Raw genomic sequence first — 17,775 nt, forward strand, 5'->3', positions numbered from 1 at the left:
GGATAACCTGGCGGGTCTATCCATCTGAATAGTGTAATGTCAGTTATAACGATAGGGACGTAAGGAGAATAGAACACGCAGCCCCCTAACGGTAACAATCTCCGACCCGACCGGGAATCGAACTCGGGCCCCTTAGCTTAGCGATTCGGCGTTTTGTCGAGCTTCAAAGGAGAACAGCAAACACAACAGTTAACACTGCTTGCGCCTCCTACCAATCAAGTCAACGTAAAACAAAAATTAACAGAACATGGGATATTCAATAAGTTTCCTTTAATTTACGTCTATGGTCACAATCTTTTGTATTTAACAGATTACCGGTTTCGGTCTTTAATGACCATCATCAGATCTGTCTCATAAAAACAAAGTTTTAATGACAGCATGACTCGTGCATGTGATGTGATTTATATGTATTTGACGATGCTGGTGCTGATTCCGCATTTAACAGTTGACTACGCCACTATGGCTGCAGTGCATTAGGACTTTGTTTTTATGTGACTGATCTGATGATGGTCATTAAAGACCGAAACTGGTAATCTGTTAAACAGAAAAGATTGTGACCATAGACGTAAATTAAAGGAAACTTATTACGTATACGGGTCACTGTGGTTTTTCGCGACGATGTCGCAGCTTGTGAAACACGGGATATTCTATTGGATGTCGTTTCAAAATGCACTGTATGTCTTCCAGGCATATTATACATCTAGATGACTACAACCACACACTGGCGCCGAAGCACACGCTACGTCAGTGTGACGTAGATTACGCTGTGGTGGGACTGTGGAGAGAAGCGGTACTCACGGACGATATTGACGATCTGCTGGCCCGCTTCCGGCGGCGGTCGGCCGGCCGTGGAGTTGGTGAAGGTAGTGCGGCAGATGCGCCACAGGCCGGAGTTGCTGCGCAGGAAGTAGCGCTTGGTCTCGTTGATGTAGATGCCGCCCTCCGGCGCGGCCACGTTGAACCAATGGTCGGTGGAGATGGCGACGATCCACAGGAAGACGGAGGCGGCGACGAGAACGGTGCACAGCAGCAGGATGCGCCGCTCGCGCAGGTAGCGCGCCTCGGCCTTGGCGGCCACGGCGTCCGCCTCCGCCTCGCTGCCCCGTCCGTCGACGGCGGGGGCGGCGGCGGTGTTGGGGGCGGCGTCGGCGGCGTCGGCGGCGCCCGCGGCCTCGCCATCCCCCAGGGGGCCGGAGGCGGCGCCGGGCGCGCCTCCGCGCCGGGAGCTCCTCAGCTTGCCCGAGGCGCGCCGGTCCATGTCGCCGCTACTGGCCGCGGCGGCAGCAACAGGTGGCGGCAGAGGCAGCGGCTATTGTCCCCCCACCACGGCACTCGCGAGTCACGCCGCGCGCTGCGCTCACAGCGGCCGACGGCACATCCCGCGCGCGACTGCGGCCACAATGCTGGCGCCGGCGACGGCCCGCCGAAATAAAGGCCTCCCCGGCCGCCTCCGCCTTCTCTTTCACTCATTAGCGCCAGAAATAACGCGCCGCCGCGACAGCTCGCTCGGCGGCGACATTTCGCCACAGCGGTCGCCGCCGCCGCGGCTTACCTGCTGCGCGACAGTGTCGGCCCCCCCGCGGTCTCGACATCTCCGCTCGGAAATAAATGCGGGCGCCGCTATAACCCCGCGCAGACCGGAGACGGGTGGAGCAGCGCAGCGCCGCCGCTTTGGTACTGCGCCAAACCGGGCGGCGCCGCGCCGCGCCACACACCGCCCACTGCGCCGGCCGCACCGGCCGAGCTGTTTGTTTGCGCGACACCGGGCGCCGGGACTGCTGCGGGAAGCGTAGCCTGACGCGACTGCCACATTAAATAACCTCCTCCCACCTTCGTCTCTTCCCCTCCCTCGCGTATTGCTCAGCACACTCGATTACACAACGAATTTTCACTCTTCAGCGGACTGCGCGCTGGATTCTAACGCCCTGGTAAATTAAAACCAGCTTGAGTTCTAAAACTACCATAGCTTACTGTAGACTATCAGAAATAAGCGTAGACCGGCAGTTTTCCTAGCAGATTTCATCAGTTAAGGTTGTACCCACAAGTATTTATTTACTAAGATGGTATCTGTTCTTTCGGACATATCCGAAAGAACAGTTTGTGCGAATGCACAAACAGTGCCCGAACTCTTACCGGAATCGCGCCGCGAGTAATGAGTATAATGGGCGGGGGCACTACGAATGTAGTGCGGGACAATACGTTGAGAATGTGGGTTTTGAGGGAGGCGTGCCAGAGATAAATCCCTCCAGTCGCGCTATCCTCTGTGTCCTCGATGGTTCAGATGGATAGAGCTTCTGCCATGTAAGCAGGAGATCCCGGGTTCGAGTCTCGGTCGGGGCACACATTTTCATCTGTCCCGTTGACGTATGTCAACGCCTGTAAGCAACTAAGGGTGTTCATTTCATTGTAATATACCCACATTACCTGTACGTTAGTCGTGTTGCATATCTAACAGGCGTTACCTCAGAACGATCGCTTTCTTTACGAATGTGATCGTATCTTACTACATTCCCCTATAACAAAACCGGAAGCCGTGTATCGTCTAGAAACTGACTGGGAATATTAAAGGGTGCATAACGTACAGAACATTTTTATCCTACAGAACCGACAATATGCGCCCTACTAGAAGGGGAAAAATGTGGCTGGAGGAAGCAGAAACGCTACATCGGCCATGGACGTGTTCTATACGAACGATTAGCCAATACCTAAGATACTAATTTTATCTATGCTGACGAAGGGTATCACAACACAAGGTGGAACGTTTCAGGAAGTAGAGATAAAGTTGCAGAATCCCCTAGAAGCAATGTCAACATACTACAATGACAACTCTCTCAAACCAGATTCCACTAAAACGAAGGTTTGCGCTGTACGCCTGCACACACACCAAGGAAACAGGAGACTGCTCGTCATCTAGAACGGGTCTATCGAGAGGTTCTAGCAGCTTCAGTCCGGAACCGAGCGACTGCTATGGTCGCAGCTTCGAATCCTGCCTCGGGCATAGATGTGTGTGATGTCCTTAGGTTAGTTAGGTTTAAGTAGTTCTACGTTCTAGGGGACTGATGACCTCTGCTGTTAAGTCTCATACCGCTGAGAACCATTTGAACCGCTTGATGGGTCTATCCTTGAGCACGCAGATCAGCCGACATAACTGGGAGTGACGCTTGACGTGTTCCTCACATACAAACATCACTGCGAAAAAAGCCGAAACAAGTTAGCTCCAACGAACAGTATCCTTAGAAAGTAAGCTGGCAGTAAGTGGGGCGCCAAAGCTACTGTGCTTAGAACCATCGCTTTAGCACTTTGATTTGGTTCAAACTTTTCAAATGGCTCTGAGCACTATGGGACTTAACATCGGAGGTCATCAGTCCCCTAGAACTTAGAACTACTTAAACCTAACTAACCTAAGGATAGCACACAACAACCAGTCATCACGAGGCAGAGAAAATCCCTGACCCCGCCGGGAATCTAACCCGGGAACCCGGGCGTGGGAAGCGAGAACGCTACCGCACAACCACGAGCTGCGGACTAGCACTTTGATTTTCCGCAGCTGAGTACGCGTGTCCTGTTTGATCTATATCGGCGCGTGCGAAGAAGATCGACAAAAGCCTTAACGTAATATGTAGGCTAGACGTAGGATGCATGAAGCTCACTCCACTGGAAAAGCTCTACCAGGCTTCAGGTTCAGCTGTCCCAAGTCTCGTAGGATAGCCCACGAACATAAATAACAGTTCAAAGAGACATTTGATGAGCGTCATGCACTATAAGATAGTCTTTATGGATTAAAACGACTAAAATCAATACATCGATTCCTCAATTACACTTTGCACCAACCTCCTGTCGGCTGCACTATATCAGGACATCCACCAAGTGGTGTTGAATTAAACTACAGGTCATGAAAATGCTAAACTGCATCAGAGGTGCTGTAGAAAAAATAAAGAAAACAATATAGGTTTATTACATAGCTCTATAAAACACAAAAAAGGTAAATTTAAAAAAGTGAAACAATAATATATCAAACATTGCTTCAAACTTCATCTAAAGTATATAAAACGTGTTTCTGTTGGTTGGTTTAGGGGAAGAGACCAGACAGCGAGGTCATCGGTCTCATCGGATTACGGAAGGATGGAGAAGGAAGTCGGCCGTGCTCTTTCAAAGGAACCATCCCGGCATTTGCCTGGAGTGATTTAGCGAAATCACGGAAAACCTAAATCAGGATGGCCGGACGCGGGATTGAACCGTTGTCCTCCCGAATGCGAGTCCAGTGTGCTAGCCACTGCGCCACCTCGCTCGGTGTCGTGTTGCTATTATTCATAAATAACTTTCGCATTTATCAATAATTACAGGAACTCTTGCCTTTCATTGCGTACAAAATAACAGCAATAATTATAGATACATATTTTTATGTTTGTGCATGTAAACTGTATTTGCATCAAAAGTAATAGTTTTGGTGTCATAAAAGCGCATAAGTTACACGATAAACAATTTTTTATTAGTTATAAAATTCAACTTATATTCTGTAAGGATATAAAATGCACAGTGGACTAACAATGAGTGAAGTACCGTTCTAATTATGTGAAAAAAAATAAAACAGACAGGTCGCTGCTCGAGTTTCCCTTTTACACATTCATTTCTGTTTCTTTCCCTACCAATACTACCAATGATCCTACCATTTACTACGTCATTTACATAGTTGTAAAAATTTCCGAACCACAGTTTTGCAACAGCTCAACTGTAAAACCAACGAGCAAATGCTTCTATCGGAGCACAAAAAAAGGCGAATATGCACCTGTTTAAACACTGGCTGGAAATTGGCGTACCGACTGCCTCACTCCGCCTTTCACAGAATCTTTCAATTTTTTTCCAATTTTTCGGCAATCGAACATATTAGCTCTTTTCTTAAGATGAAACTCACTTCTCACACCCACGAGTCCAGCTAACTGTAACTCGCTCACACTCACTAGTCCATCACTGTAAGTCGCTCATAGCCATCCACTCCCATTAGCCCGTTCTCACTCGTTCATTCAGCCCAACACATTGTCATTGTCATTGTCTCCTGTCTCACTGCGCTGTCTCCTTCATTCTGTCCTGCTACAACAACAACAACAACAACAACTACTACTACTACTACTACTATTACTGTCTCCTCTCACTGTCGCTGTCGACCTCTTGCTCTCTCTTACTGCTGCCATCTCATCCATTCCCTCCCATTGCTGCTCTTTCCACCGTCACTATCTCTCCATTCCTCGTTGTCATTGTCACAGACGCCGTCTCTTATTACCAGTGGCTCCCGCCCACTTCATCTTCGTCTCTCCCTTTATTCCCCCCTCCCCCCACCCCCATCCCCTCCCCGCTCCTTGCCAATGCCTCCTTCACTACAGCGTCCTTGCACGGCATGCATTCAAGCAGGAGCGCGTAAGTTCGAGCACCTTTTGTAACTGTTTTCAAATATAGGTAATAAAACTTCACCCCGGCTTCTCATTTATCTTGATGCCACAAATACATTGTAGACGTTGCCCTGCAGGTCTGCTACCAAGACTGCACACATGGCATGTTGTGTGCCTACATTCTAGGCGGCGTGCGACGCTATTCAGTGAAGCCTAGAGTCATACGGTATGGGATGTGGACATGGGTTGCATATGGGATATGTCTGTTATGACCCACTATACCAGCCCTCTCATTTTCTACATTCATTTCAGATACACCCTGTATATCAGTAACAGAAACGCCCTGCTGCTGTAAAAGCAAAAAAAATGAAACGTCAATGTTAAATAATTTTTTACATTTTTGTGAGTATTTGTCTCTGCAGACAAAGTGAGTTTTCTGCGAACCTGTATTTGGACTGCACTCTAGCACCTAGCATCTTGATTATGTTTTTCCTTTACATTCTTAATATTTCTTCCGAAATCACCTGTTTCCCATCCTAACTGACACGATCATTACCAACGTACACTTCAACATACACCTCGAAGTTTGAACGTGGGTAGGTCCTTTTAAAGTTTTATAAAGGTTCGTTCCGGAAATGGCAGTTCCAAAAACGCACTTTGTCTACATCTATACTCCGCAAGCCAACTTACGGTGAGTTGCCGAGGGTACTTGTGGTAACGTGGTCTAGATGTTCTAGGCGCTCAGTCCGAACCCGCGCGACTGCTGCGGTCGCAGGTTCGAATCCTGCCTCGGGCATGGATGTGTGTGATGTCCTTAGGTTAGTCAGGTTTAAGTGGTTCTAAGTTCTAGGTGACTGATGACCGCAGATGTTAAGTCCCATAGTGCTCAGAGCCATTTGAACCAATTGAACTTGTGGTAACACTATCATTTCCTCCTTCCCTGTCCCATTCGAGAATGGCGCGTAGTAAGAATGACTGTTGGTAAACATGCGTATGAGCTGTAATTCCTCTGATTTTCTCTTTCTGGTCATTACACGAAGTAATTTGTTTGACCTTCCCGAAACGTACTCTCTCGCAATTTCAGTAGTAACTATGTCTTGCGTATAAGATGGAAATTGAATCCGTGGCTTCCCGTTAAAGTGACATCTAAAGCACCTTGACATCACAACGGAATGAACTTTGTTTTCCCTCGAAATAGCAGCTTCATCGCTACATAATTTATTGTTTTTATTTTAGTTGCTTCTTTCTTTCTTTTCGACTAGTTTTGGACTTGCAAACCCAGAATTAATGCAAATACAGAAATATAATTAAATGAAATAATAAGAATAAAGTGCACATGTGGTGCTACTATTTACAGAAAAAAATAAAAAACACGACGTCTTTGTTATACCCAGGTGACGAAGATGTCGCTTTAAGACAAATGCACAGGTTCTAATCCCACCTCGCACATGGAACGTACCTGATTGTAATATACGTAACACGTAGTTAATATATGAGTCATGAAGATAAAGATGATCTAATTGAGTAGCCGAATGCGAAATTTAAACTAAAGAAATACATAACTTTAGGACGCCACCTAAATCGCCAAATAGCGGCTACTGATTTCGTATTTGGATGGAGAAGGCTACAAATCAGCATCCGACTATAGTGAGTTAGGCAACGAGTTCAACAGTCTCCCTTTATTAATAATTGTCAAGTGGCGGATGTGTATTCAGAGTCTTCCCTAGATCATACTCCCTAACGATATGTATGATAGAATCTGACGATGGAAAGTCACAGGCAAGACATATAAAAGCCAAATAAACCATATCACTAGAATGAAATGAAATGGACAGAAAATATATTGAGTATTACAACTTCAGATGTGACAGTTTCTACACTGAAGAGCCAAAGAAACTGGTACACCTGCCTAATACCGTGTAGGACCACCGCGAGCACGTAGGAGTGCCGAGAAACGATGTGGCATGGAGTCGACTAATGGCTGAAATAGTCTGGAGGGAATTGACACCATGAATCCAGCAGGGATGGAGATTTCTGAACAGCACGTTGCAAGGATCCCAGATATGGTCAATAATGTTCATGTCTGGGGAGTTTGGTGGCCAACAGAAGTGTTTAAACCCAGAATAGTGTTCCTGTACCCACTCTGTAGCAATTCTGGACGTGTGGAGTGTCAAATTGACCTGCTTTATTTGCCCAAGTCCGTCGGAATGCACAACGGACATGAATGGATGTATGACACGTGACAGGATGCTTGCGTACGTGTCACCTTCAGAGACGTATCTAGACGTAACAGTGGTCCATATCCCTCCAATTGCACACACCCCACACCATTATAGAGCCAACGCTCTGATGTCAGAGATTTCAGAGATTCGTGCAGCTTCAACAATCCGCTGCTGACATGCAGGGTCCACGGATTCATGAGATTGTCACCATACCCGTACACGTCCATCTGCTCTACACAGCTTGGAACGAGATCGTCCGACCAGGCAACACGTTTCCGGTCATCAACAGTCCAATGTCGATGTTGACGGGTCCAAGTAAGGCGTAAAGGTTTGCGTCGTGCAGCCGTAAGAGTACACAAGTGGGCCTTCGGGCCCGAAAGCCCGTATTGATGATGTTTCCGTAAATGGTTCGCACGCTGACACTTGTTGATGGCCCAGCACTGAAATCTGCAGCAATTTGCGGAAGGGTATTACTTCTGTCGCGGTGAACGGTTCTCTTCAGTCGTATTTGGTCCCATTCTTGGAAGCTCTTTTCCCGCCCGCAGCGATGTCAGAGATTCGATGTTTTACCGAATTCCTGAATTCACGCCACACTCGCGAAATTGTCGTACAGGAAAATCTTCACTTCACGGCTACCTCAGAGACGCTGTGTCCCATAGCTCGTGCACCGACTATAACACCACACAAAACTCACTTAAATCTTGATAATTTGCCGTTGTAGCATCAGTAACCGATCTAACAGCTGCGGCAAACACTTGTCTTATATAGGAACTCCCAACCGCAGCGCAGTATTCTGCTTGTTTACGTAGCTCTGTATTTAAATACGCATGCCTATAAGAGTTTCTTTGGCGCTTCACTCTATGTTTCTCTAAGCCAGTGTGCCTAGTCTGTCTTAAAATTAAGGTAAAAGAAGAGAATTATCGCTAGAAAAAAGTAAAGTTATCAATATCTATGCTCTCCGAAACTGCTTAAAATATGTTAAAGCAGTCCCATACTAGGAGAATGAGCGCAGAGGGCATATGCAGGAATCCTGTACCACCATTGTAGGCACTGTCGTTATGGAGGTTTTATTCCGACCTGTTATGAAATGTCAAACAAGAGCGTGTGCGTGTGGATGAATGTAATGAGTGCCTCCACATCTACATACGTGGCGGAGGGTGTCCTGCACCAGTACTTGTCATTTTCTTTCCTGTTCCACTCGCGAATACAGCAACGATAAAACGACTATCTATATGCCTCCGTATGAGCCCTAATTTCTCGTATCTTGTCTTTGTGGCCCATACGCGAAATATAAGATTGTCCACTAGAATCGTTCCGCAGTCAGCATCAAATGCCTGTTCTCTAAATTTCATCAACAGTGTTAGTCGAAAAGAACTACGCCTTCCCTCCAGGGATTCCTGTTCGAGTTCCCGAGGCAACCTCGCAATTCTTGTGTGTTTTTCGAACCTACCGGTAATAAATCTGGCTTATTCACTGTAGTGTTTTCTTTTATGCGTCGAAGGAAAGGAGGGGTTGAAACTCGGTGCCGGCACATAGCTTATTTCTCCCGAATGCCGACAAGAGGGCCATGTACCTTAACGTCCACATCCATATCGTGGTGTTCAACAGCATCACATGCCCCCACTTCATGAGGCCAAGCGTAGAGGTTTGAAATTTGATCAAGTACACTGCCGCAAAGACTGATGATCAGTAATCTTACGCAGCTACCTCTTTTCCCCTTGACGGCCAATTATTGGCTAAATTTTCCATCGCCAGGATTCGAACTGACTTAGCTTCGAATCGAGGCAGTGGTCTTTTGTAATCCCATGCTATACGACCATGCACCATCACAAACTGCTTGCGTAACTCACGTAAGGAATATAATTCGTGTCTACTCGAGGAAACCTATTTCAATAAATTTATCAACTTACCGTGTCAGTCGGCAAAATGTTTGTTTTGAGATGGTTCCTGCACTGGAAAATAATATACACTCACATTCAGAAAAAACACAGCGCCCTGAACGACTGGAGATAGGGCGTTCATATTCACAGGGCATGGACATTAGTATGTTCTCCAGAAATGATTAGCATTTCAGTCACCTTGGTTCATGTGTTCCATGTATGAAAGCATCCAGGCATATAAGGCACGAATGGCGTCCTGTGGTGCAGGAATCCATGCTGCAGTCTGGTTCGAAAGTTCATGTGGTTGGCACTGGGTCACACCACTGCACCCATCGTTTCACCATTTTCCACACATTTCCAATGGGCGAAAAGTCTGGTGATCTGGCGGCCCAGGACAAAAGGTTGGCATCCTGTGACATCAAGAAGGCGGTTTGAATTTGGGCACGTGATGGGCTTACCGGCTTACTTCAATGCTAATTAACTCGTAAACGGCGCAACGTATCTAATTTTTTTCTTAACAGTTATTTCTCAGCGCAGCTGAACCTGCGACACCCTTACAAGCTTTTCATGTTGCTACATGGGATCGTGCATTAAGGCTGAAAATATGGCGTCTGGGTGTTGTGCAGAAAGGCTGTGGCTAGGGGTCGCACTGCTCACAATGATCTGGACACGCACCAACTGCGATTTGTGGTTGCAGGATCGCACACCATAAGGCCTTTAACTGGCGCTGTATGATTCGTGCGAATGCAGTCACTGTGATCTCCCCCCCCCCCCCCCCCCCCGGTCTGCTCCGAACCAAAATGCACCCGTTATTTTCAAACAGACAGAACCTGGATTCATCTGAAAACACTATCTGATGCTATTCCTGCCCCAGTAAAATCGTTACACACACCATTGCCTTCTAGTAGTAGCCTGTAGTCTGATAGTGTACGATCTGTTACATTGTTCCGCTCTGACCCCAGAACCGAGGAGGAAGCAGATCTGTGCTGCAAACAATTCGGATGAGGTGTCGATCGTCTCGGGCACGGGGTGGGGGGGGGGAGGGGGGGGGGGAGATGGGAGAGTGGGAGATGGGGAGAAGGGTGGTACGACCTGACCCATCTCGTCATGTTCTATAGCCTTCAGTGAACCATTCTGCACACACATTCTCTCATGCCAGAATGTGCCCTCTTTCAAACTCACTGATCTGACGGTACGAATCACGCATACGATTGCGAGACATTCTGCACGTTTGCTCAAGTCACACTGATCCATTACCTTCTGTTTATAGCGACAACGACAGCCACAGGCACATTTTACCGTAGAGCCACGATTTCAACGTTGACCTTGAATCCGCAGGCTGACATGGTTCAAATGCTAATCCATTTCTGCAGAACATACTAATGTACATATGAACATCCTATCTCCAGTCGTTCAAAGCGTTCTGTTTTTTCTGACCATGAGTATATTTCCCGATCTGGTTCTAAATGCTTTCTCACGAATTTCTCAGTGACATAAAGATGCCGTAATTCGACTTGTGTCACTTTTCTGGACTGGGTGTGATATATTCATAGAGACAAATGAGAGAAATACAGTTCTAATTATTACATATATTACAAGAAACGAAATATATGCCCTCTTTTCAGCACGTCCATTAGAGAGAGCGAATAAGGAGCAAAAGGCAAGTGATAATTCCAGATTAAATCGTACATCAATTTTATGAAGACAACCGGTACTTGAATTTTTTGAAAAGATTATCATATACGCTAGTGATTAGCTCTCAGGAAATTTTCAGAACGAGATTTCCACTCTGCAGCGGAGTGTGCGCTGATATGAAACTTCCTGACAGATTAAAACTGTGTGCTCGGGACCTTTGACTTTCGCGGGCAAGTGCTCTACCAACTGACACCAAGCCCCAACATTTAACTTTGAGAAGGGACCTGGGCGAAATCGATGTCGTTGTGTTTATCCGAGATGAACACTCTCTTGTGTTGAGGTGACAACAGATCACTTGAACAAGCACTGGGTTCTGGGCACCAGGCGGACAGCAAAACAAACTAACCGTTAATCTGGCTGACACTGTCGGAATGTGAATCAGTGGCAGTGCCAGTACCGCAATCACTAGTGGACGCTACTTGCAAGTGAACCAGTAATGTTGAATGTAAATAACAGATGGTGCTGTTGTTAAGTACGTGACGACACCTTTGAAGTGTAGTGATCTGAAGCAGCTACATGCAAGCTTTCTGTGTGAGCCTTGCCGACTGCTACGAATTAAAAACAAACTGAAGAAAGATGCTTTCAGCGAACAGCATCCTCTTTCCTCTGAATATAGAGAGAATTAAACTGCGTCAATTGGGACGTATATGTAGGTTGATCAGAAAGTCTGAAAAGCTTGTAAGGGCGTTGCAGGATAGGCTGTGCTGAGAAGTAATTGTCAGAAAAAGAATTCGAAAAGTTGCGCCAATTCAGGCTGTTGCGCTCGCAAATTGAAGCGGCCCACCAATACAATTAGTGTCAGTTGTTCTCAGAGCGTAGAGGATAGCCAACGAGACAGCACAGCCTTTGGCGCGGGTTCGAGCTTTACTACCGACCCATGTTCAGTTTTTGTATCGGTACCTTGTTTGCTTTTAGGAAACCAAACTAGGAACACGTTTGGTGACACCATCTGTGGCAGGCAGTTTGAATTTGGGCATGTGGCGGGCTGACTGGCTAACTTCAATGCTGATTAGCTCGGAAAAGGCGCAACGTATCTAATTGTTTCTTAACAATTATTTCTCAGCACAGCGTATCCTGCAATACCCTTACAAGCTTTTCACGCTACTCCCGACTATCCTGTATATGAATTATATTATTATTTTTCTTTTATGTGTCTCCACTCTTATGATACCATGTACTGGTAACCTTCTTTCAGGAGAAACGGTATGTTCTGTGAGTCTAATACTGATTATACGAGTCTGTTTCATGCGTTATGTGTTGCTGATCTACTACCTGGAAGTTGGACCACGATTCGCTATCCATCACTCATCTGACGAAACTTGATCTTCTCTTTGACGATCAATTGCTTAGTCAGTTTCCTCCTCTGCAACATATGCAAGAATAACGAAAAAATCTCTGGGGTCTGGAATGGTGCATCCTGTCCACAGTTTAGCTGGTTTCCTGTGAACCATGGGCAAATTTCAGTTATTTTTGTTTAATTTTATAATATATTCCGTTCATATATACAATAAATGATTTATTTCATTATATTAAATTTAATACAATATATAGTGAACCAACTCATCAATGATACAAACTAGGCCCTCAAGTCGGTGAGTGCGACACGAGAAAAATTAAAAAAAATCAAAAGATTATAAAAACTAACTCTGAGTCTGTTCTTTGAATGATCTAAAGGTACCTCAGTACACAGATCGCAAAACTGAATAATATACTTGTATCAAAAAACGATGTTAGACAATTTTTACTGTTATTTGTTACAAGTATGTTGTGATTTTATGAATCTGAATGAATTTTCTCTCGTTTAGATATTCAGCTAGGTACACTGTAAGTACACGCACTTGTCACATCATTATTAATTCCTCGAGATCCTTAGGTATGCCTGCACGACAAATAATGTAAAATAAACACGACTGTTAAGTGTGAACGCGAATAGCTTTTGGTTTATTGTACAAGTGTTTTCCTCTCTTTTTCAAATATTTCAAAAAAATGGTTCAAATGGCTCTGTGCACTATGGGACTCAACTGCTGTGGTCATTAGTCCCCTAGAACTTAGAACTACTTAAACCAAACTAACCTAAGGACATCACGCACATCCATGCCCGAGGCAGGATTCGAACCTGCGACCGTAGCAGTCGCACGGTTCCGGACTGCGCGCCTAGAACCGCGAGACCACCGCGGCCGGCTTCAAATATTTTGGTAACTGTAAAACAGTAAAGAAATCACAATTGTTATCTGCGATTCTTTTCGACAATGCAATGAATATTGTGATAAAAAAATAATCAGCTATTTGATGACTCCATTATTAATAATTTATATGATTCATATTATTACTGGGGGCAGTATAGTTTCCATTAGGCCAACGGCCTTGCCGTTGTGGTAACACCGGTTCCCGTCAGATCACCGAAGTGAACTGCTGTCGGGCTAGGCTGGTTCTTGGATGGGTCACCGTCTGCCGAGAGTTGTAGGCAAGCTGGATCACAGAGCCCTCGTGAGGCGAATTGAAGAGTTACTTGACTAGGAAGTAGTGGCACTGTCAACGGCTGCGAGAGCACTCTGTTGGCCACATGCCCCTCTGTATCTGCATCTGGTGATGCAGGGCTGAGGATGACAGGGCGAGCGGTCGGTATCGTTGGATCTTCAAGGTCTGTTCGGACGGTGTTTGGTAGACATCATCCTAGACTGCTCCCCACAGAAAAAAATCCAGCGTCTAGCATCCGAAGATTTGCAGACCAACTGAATGGTCCTCCAAGTCTAATCCACCTAGAAAGCTATTTATGGACCTGAATTTGTCGTGCTCGTATTATGTGCAGGGAATCCATCATGATGATATCACTTAACTATCCTCCGATACAGAGATATGGGGTCCAAGAGAACGGGAAGAGTATGTCTTAAAAATCGGGCATATTGTCTGCCATTTTGGTTGCTATTTAGAAATAAAGGTTGATAGTGGTATCCCCAATAATTCCGCACCAAACATTAATGTTCTATGTACACTGACGTTCTACTTGCCGGAGCCATCGTAAATTGTTGGTGTAACAAAAATGGTTCAAATGGCCTTGGGCACTATGGGACTTAACTTCCGAGGTCATCAGTCCCCTAGAACTTAGAACTACTTAAACCTAACTAACCTAAGGACATCACACACACCCATGCCCGAGGCAGGATTCGAACCTGCAGCCGTAGCGGTCGCGCGGTTCCAGATTGTACCGCCTAGAACCGCTCGACCACTCCGGCTGGTGTAACAATAATGCATATTTCTCATAATGTAATTCCTTGTTGGAGAATGACACCTCTTCGGTAAAAAGAACATCTGAGAAAAAATTAAGATTAGTCAGAAATTGTTGCTGAGCTCATTGAGAAAACTAGACCCTGTTCTTGAAGTCATTTCCAGGAAGCTCTTGGTGTAAATGAACATGATAAGGAATTTATGAGGTTGCAGAATGCAGTGTGCGCTTGTTTTCGAGTCACAACTTCATGTTAAATTCGTCTTATGCTGATTGAGGATTCACGGCCCTGGCAGCATGCACAGCGACCGCAGCAGCTTCGTCTATTTATGTTCTACGACGATTTGAAGGACTTGCATTTAAACTTTCCGTTTCAAGTAGACGAGAAATGAGACTACCAAACATCCAGCGAGAAGGCGATGTCTTGTCTGGGAATCGTCTGCTGTATAATACTTGTGCCTGGACAGAATTTTGCCCACCTACAGCAAATTACGGTACAGATATGTACAGTAGAGACATATTAAAGTAATAATCATAACGTTCTCTAACAGTACTGAACATAAAAACGCAAGTTACTAAATTATTTCCTGTCAACGTACTTTCTCCGTAGATCATAGAGCTTTACACGGCAAAAATTTTATTCACAATGTGCACTGCCGCCATGCAATCATTACGTTACTCTGATACACGACTACACTGGTGTGCAGAGCACATTACGCTAAAGCAACAACGAATGAAGTGCTTGGCGGGGGGATGGAGAGGAGTCACGGGGGAAGGAGGGGGGGGGGGGACTCTACATTGGGTACGTAATGTGTACAATCAAGACCAGTGAACAGCTCGGTTTCTTCGCAACCTGTGTACTCTTCATCGTTTGCACATTAATGTTTTATTGACGAAAATGATACAGCATAATACATTTTTGAATAGCTCTTCCAGAGAGTAAATGTATTCTTGAATAAGATTTACATGGTTCCATTTTAAAAATTAACCTCTACCTATATCTGCTTCATCGTTGGGGAGCATAAAACACATACCCTCAGCAAAAACTACCCAATTATGTTAAAAAACACTGGTTGAAATAATTTTTCATTTAACGCATCAGAAAAAAGTTATATATCCCTTTTCATGTTCCCGGGTTCGATTCCCGGCGGGGTCAGGGATTTTCTCTGCCTCATGATGACTGGGTGTTGTGTGATGTCCTTCGTTAGTTAGGTTTAAGTAGTTCTAAGTTCTAGAGGACTTATGACCATAGATGTTGAGTCCCATAGTGCTCAGAGCCATTTGAACCAACCGTTTTCATGGCGCTACATTCACAGCGTCACGGAAAACATAAATAATAATGATTCTAGCAGAAATAAAAGGCGGGTGCAGAAAGCGAACAATTTAATTTTGTTTCTATTTTACTGACAACTGTAACTGAGGACAAAGCTGTAGCGTCTGATTGAAATAGTAGAGCCCCAAATTATTAATTACACATCCATGAGCTTCAACATACTGTTACATCGCAGAATAAGTTTGTCGTAATTGCTTGAATTTTTTTAAGTTGTACCCTGTGCGCTCAGAACAGAGAAGGTATCCTTAGTCCAGTGCACTATTCGAAAGTCAACAAGATGTATCGCCGATGTAACGGAATTTATTGCACCAGGTGAGCATTACCACATAACCTCAGAGTGAGGGAAGCTGAAACTCAAACGCCGCAGTGCTACATAACAAGAAGGTAAGTGTGACGTGTCACCCCATAACTTCAGCGGAAGAGCCACTGCGATAGTTAAACGTTACAGAAAGACCTGTCTTGGAGATGTAGAATAACTAATTAATTACCACACTGAAGCAAGGAGGTGCGAAACTAATACATGAGGTCAAAATCGTTCATACACCCAGAGCCACCATCTCAATGCCGCAGCCTCATCTTTTTAAATAACGACGCTTTCGGAGCTCAAAGATACATCAGTCTTACTGACAATCAGTCCATGTCACCTTAACCAGATAGAATAATGGTCTATTGAGTTTCAGAGAAACCACAACAAGGTAATCGATGATGGTCTGCCTGCTACTTGTTTGCTGACTTCAACACAGTGACACAGCCAGCCGATGCAGACCACAGTTGTGGTCTGCCATGTCTGCCTACCGGAACATTGCGGATTAGGAGAAGACTGGTGCACGGCTAGCTGTTCTCCATGAGGGTCGATCGCGGATGATCTGCAAGCTGTCACCTCCACACCGACCAGGAGCGGCACATTCGTGCACCCCTCTATCCGACCCGTGCTGTGGGTTTGGTCGATCCATGGTGAACGACGAGGGCCTAGAAATCACGACAACCAATATTCTGGAACACACAGTCCGCTGTGCTCTCCTGAGTGTGTGACAGGCTGTCTAGGAGAATGCTGAAGTATGAGCCGCGCTTTACGGCAGCAAGTCTGGATGGGCGACGCCTTCCCATCCCCAGACTGCCGTCAGCACACCCACAGCCGTGGCACGCTGACTTGCAGCGGCGACCTCACGGATCACTGACAAGGTATCGGCACTTCTTCTTCTTACGCCTGGCCATTGTCTCACGCCCTGGGACAGTTTATAGTTCTCTAAACTCGAGAAATGTTACTGCAGATACCATCATATCTCTGATGGCTCCGGGCGTAAACTGGACCACTCACCCACACTCCATGCCTAGCCTGCTGCACATAACGCAGCCTCAGCTCCGTGGGGTGCCAGAACTGACTGTACCCTCAGGACTTCGGTGACAGTGGACACGCACTGGCTGCCATTCCTGGGAAGAAGGCTCGACTACTGTGGGGTTTCAGTTTCGTCAGCAGGTGTGGTGAGTGTGGTATTTTTTTGTGTTTTTGATTGAGTGCACAGATCATAGGTAGTTGATGTGCTATCGTAAGACAGCACTGAACCACATATACTCAACAAGCGTGCTGGCAGCACTGCTGCTACTGCTGAGCGCCTTCTTGGGGCACTAACGGCGGGTGCGATGCTACACTCCTGGAAATGGAAAAAAGAACACATTGACACCGGTGTGTCAGACCCACCATACTTGCTCCGGACACTGCGAGAGGGCTGTACAAGCAATGATCACACGCACGGCACAGCGGACACACCAGGAACCGCGGTGTTGGCCGTCGAATGGCGCTAGCTGCGCAGCATTTGTGCACCTCCGCCGTCAGTGTCAGCCAGTTTGCCGTGGCATACGGAGCTCCATCGCAGTCTTTAACACTGGTAGCATGCCGCGACAGCGTGGACGTGAACCGTATGTGCAGTTGACGGACTTTGAGCGAGGGCGTCTAGTGGGCATGCGGTAGGCCGGGTGGATGTACCGCCAAATTGCTCAACACGTGGGGCGTGAGGTCTCCACAGTACATCGATGTTGT

The 17,775-nt window shown here is 46.1% G+C and overlaps 1 protein-coding gene across 1 annotated transcript in view; it reads right to left on the reverse strand.

Moving 5' to 3' along the window:
- LOC126324505 (uncharacterized) overlaps window positions 1-1,646 on the reverse strand; it is a 314,260-nt gene extending 312,614 nt beyond the window's left edge. Inside the window, exon 1 of the mRNA XM_049995010.1 lies at window positions 799-1,646. Within this exon, the coding sequence (XP_049850967.1) occupies window positions 799-1,258 (460 nt within the window). The 5' untranslated portion in view covers window positions 1,259-1,646. The remainder of the gene's footprint in view (window positions 1-798) is intronic.
- Between the last annotated feature and the right edge of the window lie 16,129 nt (window positions 1,647-17,775).

The sequence above is a fragment of the Schistocerca gregaria genome, chromosome 2, assembly GCF_023897955.1.
Source record: "Schistocerca gregaria isolate iqSchGreg1 chromosome 2, iqSchGreg1.2, whole genome shotgun sequence".
Lineage (NCBI taxonomy): Eukaryota > Metazoa > Arthropoda > Insecta > Orthoptera > Acrididae > Schistocerca > Schistocerca gregaria.